Source organism: Gobio gobio (genome assembly GCF_949357685.1).
Source record: "Gobio gobio genome assembly, chromosome: 17".
Classification (NCBI taxonomy): Eukaryota; Metazoa; Chordata; class Actinopteri; order Cypriniformes; family Gobionidae; genus Gobio; species Gobio gobio.
This window is the reverse complement of record NC_137110.1, coordinates 34,548,854-34,565,115: the sequence shown is the minus strand read 5'-3', so window position 1 is coordinate 34,565,115 and position 16,262 is coordinate 34,548,854. Positions and strand designations below refer to the sequence as shown.

Genomic DNA, 16,262 nt, shown 5'->3' with positions numbered 1-16,262 from the left:
GTAGTCGAGGTGGTTTGTAGTACGATGGGATGCAGTCGGACACACTTGGATAATTTGGGTAACTGAATACAAATATTAGAATGCAGTGGGGGTTTTTTTTTTTTTGTTGTTGTTGTTGTTGTTGTTTTTTTTCCCTCCAGATTATGCACTCTAACAGGCATATTTGTATGATGTGTGATTATTTTGCATTCATTGTAAAAATGTCCCATCAAGTTCAACCTGTGGCTGGTTGCATAAACTGCTAAGACTAGTAATCATCTAAAAAATGTATTCAAGACTGGTCCTAACTTTTTAAAGTAAGTTACATTAAAAGGTATATTGGTATATAAAAGGTATATAAAATCTAATTTGGAAAATTAAGAGTGATTGCCCCTTGGTTAACTGCTAGTTGGTCAAACTATAGTTCCCTTTCAGTCGGTCACGTTCGACGTACGTCGGACGTACCGACGAATTGGGGATCACTTCTGGGAGCCCCTATCAGCTTCGAGCTATATAGAACCGGCCAATGAACAATTGCCGTGCGAGATTTGCATCTCGCGCTCCGCCCCGCACTGCGGGTATAAACAGGAAGCGAGAGTGAATGCACGCTGTCATTCACTTCGGAGCCAAACGGCGATTGAAGAAGACTCTCAAGTTCATTGAGTGTAAGCTGCTATCAGCAAACAGTTATTGAAGACCGGAGAACGGGAGAAACGCGTGTTGGAGAGATGGCACATTCCAGCGGGAGAGCGGTGACTCATCTACTGCTCTGTTAAACAGAGAAAACTGCTGATTTCACAGCAACAAATTTCTGTTGGTCTGGTTGGGCGTTTTCCTGTTTGAGTACAGGCACGGGCTGTACTAAACCCTGTGCGCTGTCGCGTTTTCCCCCTGAGTGCTTCAGCACAGAGCGTTTCCTCACAAAAAGAGTTCACGGGTGACGCTGCATCTTTTTCAAGATGTCATTCCACCCGTGCGTTTCTGGATGCGGTCGTTCCCTGGCGCCTACTGACGGTCACAATCGCTGTCTCACGTGTTTGGGCAAACAGCACGCTGAGGCGGCGTTTGTGGATAGTTCATGTTCCCACTGTGGGAACATGACTATCTCGGAACTAAGATCGAGACTCTCCTACCTTCGGGCAGGCGGAGTCCCCTTACCCATCCTACGATCTAGTTCTACCCCTAACCCGGGTAGACCTACTTCTTTGGATGGCCAGGGTGATCTGAGGATCACGTTTAGGGCAAACCCACCGAGTGAAACTCCGCAGGCCCCTATTCCCTATGTTCCGCAGCCGGTAGAGCTCCCGAGAGAACCCGCTGGTCCCTTCCATGGGCGGCCAGTGGTGACTTTCGGAGCTCCAGCAAATGAACAGATGTCGATCGCTGCATCAGAGGGGGAGTTGTTGTCAGCTGTCAGCTGTACTGCCTCCCTCCGGGAGAGTGGCAACAGCTGCCCCGGACCCCGAGATGACTGCTATGCTTGCCCGGGCCGCCGAAAGGGTAGGGGTCGTGTGGAACCCTCCACCGTGTCCCGAACCCTCTAGGCTGGATGATTGGTTCCTCGGGGCGGCTCGCGCTGGTTCTCAGCGTCCCGCCCCGACATCATTCTTCCCGGAGGTGCATGAGGAGATCACGAGGTCGTGGACGGCACCTTTTTCTGTATGTTCTCCTCCAGTCTGACTGGGAAGGCTTACAAGGCTTGCGGACAGGCAGCGTCCACCTTGACATGCACCCAAGCACTCCTTGACATGCACAAGGGTAGGCCTGACCCAGAGCTCCTCCGGGATCAAGCACATCCTGCCCCGGCGACCCGCTGCTGCCTCCACCCCGCCGCCGGTGGCACCGCCTCCGACTACTCGTCGCAGAGGACGTCCACCCGCCGCCGCCTCCTCCCCCGCCAAGGCACCGCAGCAGCCTAACACCAGCCGACGGCATGGGGCCAGGTGGCAAGCGTCGTCGCAAGCGACCCTGAGACGGGCCACCCAGAGATGTAGGAAACTACTCTTCGGGAGATGGCTGCAGCACCACTCCCTCCCCCGGAGGAGGGCCGGGGGAGAATCCTTTGTTTGAGTTCTGTTCCGAAACCTCAAAACCTCAATAAAAGAGCAGTTTCCAATATCTCTGGGTGCCAAGAGAGCGCGCTTGGCGGTGGTCGACGCTCCCATGCCTCGCCACCCTCAGGTGCCTCTCCCTTCGCCAGCAGGGGACGCCGGCTGTCGGGACGCACTCAAGCGGCCTCCCCACACTCGCACGTCTCCTCCGCGGATGCAGGTAAGTGTTGCACAGCACACTCAGATCCCGCTTCGGGCTGCTCCCATGCCGTCCGAGCCGGATCCCTGTGTTCCGCCTCGCTGCCCCGCTGCGGGTATGTCTGTGGTGCCGTTGATCCCCCTAGCTCGGAGTCTGGGAGTCTGGCTAGCGCTTCCCAGCCCGTCTCGGTGGCTCCTCCGTACCATCAGACTTGGCTATGCGATTCAGTTCGCCCGGTGTCCCCCCAAGTTCAGGGGCGTTCACTTCACGACTGTAGTGGAGGCGAAAGCCCCCGTGCTCAGGGCGGAGATCGCAGTCCTAATGGCAAAGGACGCGATAGAGCCGGTCCCTCCAGCCGATATGCGGTCCGGGTTCTACAGCCCGTACTTCATTGTACCCAAGAAAGGCGGTGGGTTACGACCGATCTTGGACCTGCGATTCCTGAACCGGTCCCTTCACAGGCTGCCGTTCAGGATGCTAACGCAGAAGCGCATCTTCAGGGGCATCCATCCCCAAGATTGGTTCGCAGCGATCGACCTGAAGGACGCGTACTTTCATGTCTCGATTCTCCCTCGACACCGGCCCTTTCTGCGCTTCGCGTTCGAGGGACGAGCATATCATTACCGCGTCTTGCCCTTCGGCCTGTCCCTGTCGCCCTGCGTCTTTACGAAGGTTGCGGAGGCGGCCATTGGTCCCATGAGAGAGCATGGTGTTCGCATCCTCAACTACCAGTCGTGAGAGCAGTTGTGCAAACACATGGACAAGGTGCTCAGTCACCTCAGCCAGTTGGGACTTGGGGTCAACTGGGAGAAGAGCAAACTCTGTCCCACGCAGAGGATCTCTTTTCTCGGCATGGAGATAGACTCGATCGCCATGACAGCGCGCCTCACAGAGTCAATGTTGAACTGCTTGAATTCGTTCAAAGGCAGGACAGCGGCACCACTGAAACATTTTCAGAGGCTCCTGGGGCATATGGCATCCACAGCAGCAGTAACACCGTTGGGATTGCTTCATATGAGACCGCTTCAACGCTGGCTACATGACCGAGTCCCGAGATGGGCGTGGCACAGCGGATCCCTCCGCGTCCAAGTGACTCCGAGGTGCCGCCAAACCTTCAACCCCTGGTCGGACCCTTCGTTTCTTCGTCCGGGAGTTCCCCTAGAACAAGTCTCCAGGCACTCCGTTGTCTCCACGGATGCCTCATCCACGGGCTGGGGTGCCACGTACAACGGGCTTACAGTTTTGGGTCTGTGGACGGGGCCTCAACTGCAATGGCATATCAATTGCCTCGAGTTGTTAGCAGTTCGTCTTGCACTCAGCCGCTTCAAAGTGCCGCTCAGAGGCAAGCACGTCCTGGTCTGTACGGACAACACTGTGGCCGTAGCATACATCAACAAACAGGGTGGTCTACGCTCCCGTCGCATGTCGCAACTCGCCCGCCATCTCCTCCTATGGAGTCAGAAGCATCTGAGGTCGCTTCGTGCCATTCACATTCCGGGCCTGCTCAATCGTGCAGCCGACGAGCTGTCACGTCAACCGGTGCTTCCGGGAGAGTGGTGATTCCATCCCCAGGTGGTCCAGCTGATCTGGAGTCGTTTCGGGGCCGTACAGGTAGACCTGTTTGCCTCCCCAGAGACGACCCACTGTCAGTGGTTTTATTCCTTGACCGAGGGAACCCTCGGGTCGGATGCCCTGGCCCACAGCTGGCCCCAGGAAGAACGCAAGTATGCGTTTCCCCCAGTGAGCCTTCTTGCACAGACACTGTGCAAAGTCAGGGAGGACGAGGAGCAAGTCCTGTTGGTCGCTCCGTATTGGCCCAACCGGACTTGGTTCCCGGAACTAGTGCTCCTCGCGACAGCACCTCCTTAGCCCATTCCTCTGAGGAAGGACCTCTTGACTCAGAGACGGGGCACCCTATGGCACCCACGTCCAGACCTCTGGAAACTCCATGTCTGGTCCCTGGACGGGACGCGGAGGTTCTAGGTGACCTACCGCAAGCGGAAGTGGAAGTGGAACCTGTTCGTCGATTGGTGCTGTTCTCGCCGAGAAGACCCCCGGAGATGTTCGATCAGGTCTGTGCCTTCCTTTCTACAAGATGGGTTGGAGCGAAGGCTGTCTCCCTCCACCCTCAAAGTCTATGTTGCCGCTATCGCCGCTAATCATGAGCTAGTAGATGGAAAATCTCTAGGTAAGCACGATCTGTTCGTCAGGTTCCTGAGGGGGGCGAGGAGACTAAATCCGCCTCGCCATCCCTCCATACCCTCTTGGGACTTAACTCTGGTGCTAACTGCAGTACAGAGAGCGCCCTTTGAGCCTTTGCAGTCAGCTGAGTTGAAAATCTTGTCGTTAAAGACAATACTCCTGACTGCCTTGGCCTCCATCAAGAGGGTAGGGGACCTGCAGGCATTTTCGGTCGACGAATAGTGCCTGGAATTCAGGCCCGGTAACTCTCATGTGATCATGAGACCCCGGCCTGGATACGTGCCCAAGGTTCCCACTAATCCCTTCCGGGATCAAGTGGTGAGCCTGCAGGCGCAAACCCAGCCCTATCTTTTCTCTGTCCCGTCCGTGCTCTCCGGAACAACGTGGACAGAGCGCAAAGCTTCAGGACCTCAGAGCAGCTCTTCGTCTGTTACGGAGGACAGCAGAAGGGAAAGGCTGTCTCCAAGCAGAGGATGGCCCACTTGGATAGTGGATGCCATCGTCTTGGCTTATGAGTCCCAAGACGTGCCCTGCCCGCTCGGGTTAAGAGCCCACTCCACTAGGGGTGTTGCTTCTTCCTGGGCGCTGGCTCGTGGCGCCTCGCTGATAGATATTTGTAGAGCTGCGGGCTGGGCGACACCTAACACGTTCGCTAGATTCTATAGCCTCCGTGTAGAGCCGGTCTCTTCCTGTGTGCTCATTTCCCATAGTCAGTAACACCGAAAGTGCCTGTTCCAGTGTCGGCTTGCTGCGCCATTCCCTCCCCTATGGTAGACGGATACGTGCGCTTATCTGCTCCAGTCGAGTTCCCCAGAACGGCGAACCCTGTTGAGTCCTCCGCAACCCATGGCAGTCGGACGTGGCGGAGCGTTCAACGCCAGGTCTAACACTCGTATGCATTGGTGGAACTTGTGTTAGGCTGGGTTCCATATGTTGTGACCCCCACGGCGGTCCCATATGTGTATTCTTCCACGGTACGGCTCCCTACGGCGAGCCCATGTCTTTCCCTCGGCAGAGTCTCCTCTGCCGTCTCAGGAAGGTGTTGTCCCCCTCCTCTAATTGGCCGGGGCCACCCCTGGGACTTCCGTATGTTGTGCTACCCACGGCCAGCCCATACGTGTATTCTCCACATGGTAACTCCCTCTGGGCATGATGTGGCTTCCGCAGCGGCCTTCACAGGCACGCTTTCCCAGCGTTATCCAATACAGTCAGCTGAGTGGGTCTTGCGGAACAGCAGCTTTGACTCTCCCTGCGTGAATTTCCCCGCCCGCATCAGATCGGGGTCTGAGGGGCTCATCGCTGGGCGCTGGAAGTGGTAGTAACTATGGCGTTTTCCAAAGGGATCCCAATTCGTTGGTACGTCCGACATACGTCGAACGTGACCGACTGAAAGGGAACGTCTCGGTTACGTATGGTAACCCTCGTTCCCTGAAGGAGGGAACGGATACGTACGTCCCGTCGCCTCAGTTGCTGTACCATCACTGCAGGTCGAGCCACTAAGTTTGGCTCCTCAGTGAAAAACAGCGTGCATTCGCTCTCGCTTCCTGTTTATACCCGCAGTGCGGGGCGGAGCGTGAGATGCTAATCTCGCACACCAATTGTTCATTGGCGGGTTCTATATAGCTCGAAGCTGATAGGAGCTCCCAGAAGTGATCCCCAATTCGTCGGTACGTTCGACGTACGTTTCCGTTCCCTCCTTCAGGGAACGAGGGTTACCATACGTAACCGAGACGTTCTTAAGACACAGTCTTAACATAGTACCTAATTTTATGCAACTGTCCTCAAAAAATTTCTTTGAAGCACAAAATAAGATATATTTAACCCTCAAATGCATACCTCGGGTCTTTAGTGACCTGTGATGTCATTGACCACCCTCCTCCTCACTAATTTTTTTTTTAAGTTAGACATCAACCTTCTTTGTAATTCTCAATCAATTCATTATAAACAATATAACAAAAAATAATTATAAAATTAGAAAAGAATGAATGTTTTCCATTCATTTTTTGTAAAAATTGTATAGGGTCGCTAATGACCCAAAGTATATATTTTTCTTCACAACAATAATTGAATATTTGATGAATGTATAAGTGCAATACACCTTTATTCCACAAGGTGGTAATGTCTGACACTGAAGTTTCACTCATCGTGAACAGAAAACAAAAGAATAGGAAGTACATCAGCAAAACTTGAAATGGCTCAGTGTTAAAATGCTGAACGCAATCAACAATTTGTGTCACTGTCACAATGTTTGAGTTGGCAATTATGAGCTTTATTTTATTTCTTCTGTAATTGTTACTCTAATATCAGGAGAGTTTTATATTATCGCAACAGGTTGAGATCCATCCGTGTTAGATATAGATCCGGGTCGCTAATGACCCGAATATGTAATAATGATTGGCAAAACATTCATGCATTTAAGGGTTAAAGAATCAGTTTATGTCTATACAATAATAGTCCAAGCTCCAAAATAGGACACAAAGGTCTTTCTGAAGTCATACTCCTGCTGAAAAATCCAGCATAAACCAGCATGTGTTTCATGATGGTCCAGGCTGCTTATGGTTATAGCTGGTACAGTGCTATTATAGTGCTGGTCTAGCTGGTGGACCAGAATAGTCATGCTGTTCTCAAGCAAAACTGAGCTGGTGTAGCTGGTCCACCAACACTCACACTTTCCATGCTGGTGATCAGCATCTCATACCTTATGCTGTGTTTTTTTCAGCAGGGACAATCACACAACGAAACACAACACAAAACATTGATCAACTTGGGTATGATCCAATATAGCAACATGCCAATAAAATTAATCATCATAAGTCATGGGACATAAAGGATACAAGTAATCTAATAAACTGTATGTACAATCTAATATGGCAACCTTAATATGGCACACCCATGTGTATTAACACATGAGTGTGGGTGGACACTAAATATTCAACAATATTATTGATATGCCTGCATTGGCACCATTGTATGAGAACTGAACTGAGCTGGACGATGACATCAATGTTCCAGAGCGGCTATATAGATAAATTGGACCCACTTTATATTAGGTGGCCTTAACTACTTTGTGCTAACATTTAAATTAATTTTATACAATGCACTTATTGTTTACATACATGTATTTACATTTTACTACATTTGAAAAAATATCTGCATGTAATTACATCTGTAATTAATTTCTGTAATTACATTTATAATTACACCGTTGACAGTTCCCTTACACCTTAACCCCACCCTTAAACTTACCCATACCACCACACTTGTCCCTAACATTACCCGTATCCCACCTCAATATCAGCAAAAGTGTTTTGCAATACAATATGAAAACAATAAGTAAATTGTACTTACTTTTTGAACTACACCTCATATAAAGTGGGACCGATAAATTAACTAAACTATAACTTTTTTATAACAGAAATGAACTATTACTGAACTTACTTAGTCTATGACACTATTTTCTTCTAGATCTACTGTACATGACTGTAAAGCTGCTTTGAAATAATCTGTATTGTAAAAAGCGCTATATAAATAAAGGTGACTTCACTTGACACTCATGATATCATCAAACAATTTTTGGGGTGAATTATTCCTTTAATTTCTTTATACTTAAGTAATAATTGTCTGCATTGATCCTGCTTCAGGTTTTGATTTGTTTTTAAATCGTTTTTGGTGGCCTTTTCAGTGTCTCCAACATTTGAGATCATCATGGAGGACTTGGATGTGTGTGTGGGGGAAACATCTCGTTTAGCTGTTGTTGTAGATGGAAAACCTGACCCTGATATCCTCTGGTTCAAGGTATTTTTAAACTCTTGAATATGTTTATGTCTGTAGTCTTGAGAATTTTAATGTCTATAATTGAAATTTCACTGGATAATTTTTTGCTGTCCTTGGTGATTTGTTCTGTTTGACTTTCAGGATAGTATTCTTCTCGCAGAGAGCAGTCATTTTACCTTTGTGTATGACGACAGAGAATGCTCGCTTGTTATTCTCAATGCTCAGCCTGAGGATATGGGGGTCTACACTTGCACTGCTAAGAACATGGCTGGGTCAGTGTCCTGTAAGGCAGAGCTTACTGTCCATACTGGTAAGTTATACAAATAGTTTGAATATGGCTAGCCAAAAGGAGTTCTAGTGAATAATTCAAGGTTTACTTAGTAGAAACTATTTTTGTATGTTTGGTATAGTTAACAGGATTATGTGATACTTATATATATTCACAGCCAAAAATGTGGAGGAAGAAGAAGAGCAAATGGAAGATGAAGGCACAATTCTACGGAGGATGCGAAGGCTGACTGATTACTATGACATACACAAAGAGATTGGCAGGTCAGATACCATACTAGAAGAGCACTGCTGTTTATAGTTGTATTATTATTAAAAGAACACTGTCTATATTTGAATCTGACAGGTCTGTAATGTCTTTTTTCACAGAGGGGCGTTTTCATATATCAAGCGAGTGACGCAAAAAAAAGGTCAATCACTTGCAGCAAAATTCATTTCGGTGCAGGCAAAGAGAAAGACTTGTTCCCTGAGAGAGATGACCCTCTTGTCAGAGTTAGACCATGAGAAGATCGTCCACTTCCATGATGCTTTTGAAAAGAGGCGTGTAGTGGTCATTATAACTGAACTGTATCCTTTCCCTATGATTAATTATCCCTTTTTAAAAAGAAGCTGTTTGCTTGCATCATTATCCTTAAATGATTAAAAAGGTGCCACGAAGAGCTTTTGGAAAGAATAACAAAAAGAACAACCATTTTAGAATCTGAGGTTGGTGTTTTAACTATGTATTCAGTAAAATTAGATGCTGCTGCATGATGCTGAAACAAAATAAGATTAATATATTCCATAGAATGAATGTTTTTGTTTTATGTGCAGGTTCAGTCTATTATACGGCAGCTACTTGAGGGTATCACCTATCTTCACCATAATGACATAATTCACCTTGATTTAAAGGTCAACATATAAAGCAGTATCATTTACTAAACACTTTACTAATAATTAGAAATTACTTTTCAGTGACAAGCAATTATGTATGTTTAAATTTCAGCCTGAAAACATTCTCATGGCAGACCAAAAAAGTGATCACATTCGTATTTGCGATTTTGGCAATGCTCTGAAAGTCAAACCAAACGAAGAATTGTACTGCAAATATGGCACACCAGAATTCATTGCTCCTGAGATTGTAAACCAGTCACCCATCTCTAAATCTACAGACATTTGGTAAAATACCACCACTTCACCTAACTCTTTGACCGTTGGTTAAACATTTGTATTTTCTGTATTTTCTAAAACAACCTTTCTCTCCATAGGCCAGTGGGTGTCATAACTTATTTATGGTATGTATATCTGAACTCTCCACTGACAGAATTTTTCATTCAACATGTCACATAATCACATGATTCACATAATGATAGAATCACAATATCACATAATTTACAGCCTAACAGGAGTTTCCCCATTTGCTGGGGAAAATGACCGTGACACTCTGCTGAACATCAGGAATTATAATGTTGCATTTGAGGAAAGCATGTTCAAAGACCTTTGCAGAGACACAAAAGGGTTCATCATAAAGCTCCTTGTACCAAACAAACTGTAAGTGTTTATTGCACAACAATCTTTGTGGTAAATATGCCTGACTGTTTTAATTGTCATGGAGTTATGCTCTCTTGAATTTAATGTTCAACCATTTGTACTTCAGGAGACCTGATGCCACACAATGTCTTCTTCATCCTTGGTTCAAGGTATGATAGAATATTAACAAACAGGCTACAGTACTGATTAATGCAGCAAAACAAAGAAAATATGCATCCACACTTCAGTTCATCACTTTTGGTAACACTAGCCGCGTTTCCATTACAGATTTGCGCAAAACTTTTGCGATATTTTCTAAAAGTCGACAAAAAAATATTGCGAAATGACAGCGTTTCCATTAACTGATGTTATGCCACTAAAACATTTTTTTCCTCTCGTGATAAATCATTCCAAAAATCATGCTACGTATGTTGTTAGGTTTATGTATATCCCAGCCACCGCACGCCATTATTTTTAATGGAAAGAGATGTGCATGTTATAGCACTGATGGCAAGGAAACAACCTTATACTTGAGCGGCACATATGAGGTATTATGATAAATTGTGGCAGTTTATATTCTATTGTTTTTAATGGTGAGTTTAATAGAGAACTCGTCTTCTGTCCAAACATACCATCATCTGTAAAGAATGATCGACTTTTACATACGCCAGGTTATTGTGACGCATTGCCATATACAGAGACGAGCGAAAACTGCTCGGGTTATGTATATAACCCTTGTTCCCTGAGAAGGGGAACGAGCACTGCATCGGGACGACGCTTTGGGGATGCTCCCTTAGCATCAGCGAATCTGAAACCAGAATGCCAACTAGGCCAATCCGATTGGCGTGCGTGATGACGTCATCGTGACGGCATACCCGGAAGTATAAAAGGGTTGCTGGAGCGTAATGGCGGTAGTAATTGCTCTGAAGCATGCACTCCAGGCGCGCCAAGGTGTGGCGTCGGGATGCAGTGCTCGTTCCCCTTCTCAGGGAACAAGGGTTATATACATAACCCGAGCAGTTCCCTTTCGAGGGAACTCGCACTGCATCGGGACGACGCTTTGGGGAACGAGTACCCACTAGGCCACACCGAAGGGTAGCGCCTGCCCTAGTGTGAAGCCGGAAACCGGGCACAGCTAGGACTGGAGCACCCTCGCACCAGGCGTCGTAGGGAGATCCAGGCTATAAAACCTGATAAAAGTGTGTGGGGTAGCCCACCCGGCCGCCTCGCAGATATCCTGCAAGGGGACCCCAGAAAGAAGGGCCACCGAAGAGGCCATGCCTCTGGTGGAATGAGCCCTCACAGCCACAGGTGAAGGCAAACTGCGCACCTGATAGGCCATGGTAATCGCCTGGACAATCCAATTACTGATTGTCTGAGTAGACGCAGGCAATCCCTTCTTAGGTGAGCCAAAACACACCAACAGTTGTTGTGATCTCCTCCACTGTGCAGACTTCGCCAGATAAACTCTTAGAGCCCTAACCGGGCAGAGTAGGTGAAGCCTCCCCTCTTCCGCCGTCACATGAGGCGGAGGATGAAATGCCTGCAGGACCAATGACCTGACCACCCTTGATGGCACCTTAGGCACGTAGCCCGGCCTAGGGTGTAAGATGGCCTTTACTCCTCCCGGGGCAAACTCCAGGCAGGTTGGCGTTACCGCCAAGGCCTGGAGATCTCCCACTCTCCTGAGAGAGGTAATGGCAAGGAGAAAAGCCACCTTAAGGGTCAGATCCTTCGGTCCAGCCGACTCCAATGGTTCGAAGGGGGCCTCAGCCAATCCTTCGAGAACCACTGCCAGGTCCCAGGTTGGAACTCTGGACCGAGCCGCAGGCCTCATCCTCCGAGCCCCACGGAGGAATTGTACAACCAGCTGGTGCCTACCCAGAGGCCCATCACCCAAAGGAGTGTGGAAAGCCGCAATGGCAGCCATGTACACCTTGAGTGTGGACGGGGTAAGCCCTGCAGAGAAACGATCTTGGAGGAACTCCAGCACTGAAGCCACTGGGCAGTTAACTGGGTCCACCTCACGTTCTCTGCACCAAGTGGAAAATACATTCCACTTGAGGCTGTACAGTCTCCTCGTAGACGGAGCCCTGGAGCTGAGTAAGGTCTCTATCACGTCTGCCGATAGGCCAGCCTCTATGAACCTGGTCCCCTCAGGGGCCAGACCCACAGGTTCCAAATCTCCGGGCGGGGGTAAAATATCGTACCCGCCGCCTGAGATAGGAGATCCCTCCTCAGAGGAATCTCCCACGGCTGACCTGCTAGCAGAGCTATGATATCCGAGAACCAAACTCGAGTCGGCCAACGGGGTGCTACCAGAAGTAGACTGACCCCCTGTCGACGGACCCTTTCCAGGACTCCCGGGAGCAGAGCAATCGGGGGAAATGCGTACAGACGCAGCCTCGGCCACGTCTGCACCATGGCATCCAGCCCCAGCGGAGCTGGATGCGTGAGGGAAAACCACAGTGGACAGTGGGACGTCTCTCGAGACGCAAACAGATCCACTTCCACTGGGCCGAACCTCTTGCATATGGCCTCCACCACCTCTGGGTGGAGTCGCCACTCCCCGGGCCTCAGCCCCTGCCTCGACAGGATGTCTGCTCCCTGATTTTGGACCCCCGGGACATACATTGCCCTGATGGACAACAGTTTCCCCTGGGTCCACAGGAGGACTTGGCGTGCTGTCTTGTACAGAAAGCGCGACCTCAGTCCTCCCTGGCGGTTGATGTACGCTACTACAGACGTATTGTCTGTCCGTACCAGGACGTGCTGGCCTCGGAGGTGCGGGAGAAAGCTCCTGAGAGCTTTGTATACCGCCATCATCTCCAGGCAATTTATATGCCAGGAGGAATGACGGCTCTCCCATGGGCCCCTCGCAAAGCGGCCGTCCATGACCGCGCCCCAGCCAGTGAGGGAGGCGTCTGTTGAAACGGATTTCCGGCAACAAGACGCTCCCAACACTGGCCCTCGGGACAGAAACCAAGGTTTCTTCCATATGGCTAGGGAACGAGAGCATTTGCGCGTTACCCTGATCATACGGAAAGGATTCCCTCTGGGGGAAAACCCCTTGGTTTTCAACCACCACTGGATGGGTCTCATGTATAGCAGGCCAAAAGGTATTATGTTGGACGCTGCTGCCATGTGACCCAGCACTCTCTGAAAGTGCTTCACAGTGATGTTGTGGCCTAGCCTTATTCCTGAGACCATCGCCTGTATGGTCTCGACTCGCGCGGGAGACAATCGTGCCCGCATCGTTGTCGAGTCCCACACGACCCCGAGGAACGTAGTCCTCTGGGACGGCGTCAACACGCTCTTTTTCGTGTTGAGTCTCAGCCCCAAGCATTTCATGTGGTTCAGAACGACATCTCGATGCCGAACCGCCACCTCGTACGACTGGGCCAGTATGAGCCAGTCGTCGATATAATTCAGCACACGGATGCCCTGAAGTCTCATTGGAGCCAGAGCTGCATCCATGCACTTCGTGAACGTGCGTGGGGAGAGGGCTAGGCCAAAGGGAAGCACTCGATACTGGTACGCTTCGCCCCCGAAAGCGAACCTCAGGTACTTCCTGTGACATGGAAGGATGGAGACATGGAAATATGCGTCCTTTAGATCTATCGTGACGAACCAGTCCTCGGACTGGATCTGACTCACGATCATGGGAATAGTGAGCATTTTGAACCTGAAGCTCCTCAGAGACAGATTCAAAACCCTCAGATCTATAATCGGACGCAACCCTCCATCCTTTTTGGGAACTATAAAGTACCGGCTGTAGAACCCGGACTCTCTTTCCAGCGGAGAAACACGCTCTATGGCTTCCTTCGCTAGAAGAGTTTTTACTTCTAGTTCCATTACCCGAACCTGCTCGGGTATCACTGCTGTCCAGTATAACCCCCTGAATTGTGGAGGAGGAAAACCGAACTGCAGTTTGTACCCCTTTTCTACAGTACGCAGGACCCACGTAGAAATATTCGGAAGGCATTTCCATGCGCCGAAATAATCTACTAAGGGAACCAGCCTCTCGAGGCTGGCGTCGGGTGTTACACGGTTCCCGTTCCCAACCTCCTGAAGCGGCTGACCGGCAGGAAGTAGTTGGGAACGGTTCTCCGTGTGCGGACGCGCGAGCTGACCAGCCGCAGGTCTTTCCAGAGGCGGCTGGTGCAGCATGCGTTCGCGGGAAATCGATGTGGCCCGAAGCGTCATAGACGGCGGGATTACCACATCGATTTTCCCAGAGCGCCGCGGAGGAAACAACCTCGGTTGTTTCTCCGCGGGGGGGACCGCTCTTAGAAGCCCAGCCGTGGCTAGGACTTCTTCCCAGCAGCCTTCCGCGCCTGAAGGACGTTCCGAAGATCGCCTTTAGGAGCTGAAGGTTGCTGCTGAGAGCGCCGCCTCTGTTGCCAGGCTCCCGGGGGAGGGGCTCTAGAAGCGACGCTCTCCTTTTGCACCTTCCGGTGCGAGGAGCTGGATGACGGCTGAGGCTGCCCGCTAGGGCCAGCCTTCCCAGGTTTAGAGCGGCGAGGGAGATACTGGTGGAAGGCTGCTGACTGTTTCTTCGCCTCCTGGTGTCTGGAAACGACGGTGTTAACCGCGTCTCCAAACAACCCAGAAGGCGAGATCGGGGAGTCCAGGAGAAAAGCTCTATCCTTCTCCTTTATCCCCGACAGATTCAGCCAGAGATGTCTCTCCACTGTCACCATGGAAGCCATGGAGCGGCCGATAGCGCGGGCCGTCTCCTTGGTGACTCGGAGAGACAAATCTGCAGCCTTCCTCAGTTCCAGAATGTCCTCCGGAGAGGGACCATCTCCCTCGTCCAACTCTTTAAGGAGGTCGGCCTGGTAGGCCTGCAGAATTGATAATGTGTGCAGGGAACCACCAGCCCGACCAGCCGCCATATATGCTTTGCCCACCAAAGATGAGGTGTCCCGACAGGGTTTGGTGGGCAAAACCGGAGCCTTAAGGGACGATGCAGAGTCGGGTGAAAGATAGCTCGCGAGAGCTTCCTCCACCCGAGGCATCGCCCCATAGCCCGCCTCGCGTGCCCCCAGAACATTGGAATAGTCCAATACTGGGGGATTGCAAACACGCGAAGAATAGGGCCGTTTCCATGATCTACACACCTCGGTGTGTAGATCCGGGAAAAAAGGCAGGCCCCGGCGAGGTGTTTGAACCCGGTGTGAGAGGAACCGGTCATCCAGCCTGCTGGGTAGCTGGATTTCCGGAGCCTCTTGTGGCCAACTTATATTTAATTTGGCCACTGCCCGGGTCAACACCTCGACCAGCTCCTCTTGGGCGGGTGGATGAAGCGATGAAACAATTCCTGCTTCATCCCCCGCCTCGGTGCCTATTTCCTCCGGCTCCTCGGAACCGGAGAGAACAAGCATCGGACCTCCCACCCCGGGGGAAGAAGCCGCAGCGCGGGCTTCCACACGGGGAGGAAGATCCTCGGAACTGTCAGAGGAGGATCGGGAAAGTGCCGCAGCAGTCCCGAAACCCTCTGACAAATCCCGCTGTGAGCCCCATGATCTGCGACGCCGAGCCGCCTCAGCGACTGCGGGTCCAGAACCACGAGGCTCACGAGGCTGGCCGGCCTCATCAAACGCAGCCAGCCGAGAGCAAAGCACCCTGAGCGTCAGTTTTTCGCAGTGCTCACAAGCGGCTCCCTCGAGAGCCGCTTGGGCATGCTGGACGCCCAGGCAGTGCACACAAAGCAGGTGTGTATCCGAGCCCGACATGAACCTGGGACACGGATGCACACACTGTTTGAATTCATTCACTCTCACACTTTCCATTTTACTTTTCTCACACACTTTCACTGACAAACAACAGTAAATAGACAGACAGTAACAGATAGCGCTATGCTGAAGAGCAATAACTACCGCCATTACGCTCCAGCAACCCTTTTATACTTCCGGGTATGCCGTCACGATGACGTCATCACGCACGCCAATCGGATTGGCCTAGTTGGCATTCTGGTTTCAGATTCGCTGATGCTAAGGGAGCATCCCCAAAGCGTCGTCCCGATGCAGTGCGAGTTCCCTCGAAAGGGAACTTTGAATTTGCATGGTGGTAACTCAACGTTTTTTTTAACCACTTCGTTATTTTGGCTCGGAATTTCGTTTTTTGGAAATATAAACTGAATTTAGAAATACTTTTGAAATGAAATGCGTTTAATAAACAAAATATATTTTTGAAATGAAGACAGCGTTTGGAGTGGATTGCAAAATAATCTGTTCCCTGAGTCCACAGCCTTTGCT

At 50.2% G+C, this 16,262-nt stretch overlaps 1 protein-coding gene across 4 annotated transcripts in view; it reads left to right on the top strand.

The window, feature by feature from the left end:
- spega (striated muscle enriched protein kinase a) overlaps nucleotides 1-16,262 on the top strand; it is an 86,031-nt gene that overhangs the window by 56,650 nt on the left and 13,119 nt on the right. For all 4 annotated transcript variants that reach the window (XM_079841005.1, XM_079841004.1, XM_079841006.1 and 1 more), the window contains 10 exons: nucleotides 8,114-8,226; nucleotides 8,347-8,515; nucleotides 8,652-8,757; nucleotides 8,863-9,060; nucleotides 9,141-9,198; nucleotides 9,307-9,384; nucleotides 9,479-9,651; nucleotides 9,741-9,767; nucleotides 9,871-10,023; nucleotides 10,130-10,172. In XM_079841005.1, coding sequence (XP_079697131.1) covers nucleotides 8,114-8,226; nucleotides 8,347-8,515; nucleotides 8,652-8,757; nucleotides 8,863-9,060; nucleotides 9,141-9,198; nucleotides 9,307-9,384; nucleotides 9,479-9,651; nucleotides 9,741-9,767; nucleotides 9,871-10,023; nucleotides 10,130-10,172 — 1,118 coding nt within the window. The remainder of the gene's footprint in view (nucleotides 1-8,113; nucleotides 8,227-8,346; nucleotides 8,516-8,651; nucleotides 8,758-8,862; nucleotides 9,061-9,140; nucleotides 9,199-9,306; nucleotides 9,385-9,478; nucleotides 9,652-9,740; nucleotides 9,768-9,870; nucleotides 10,024-10,129; nucleotides 10,173-16,262) is intronic.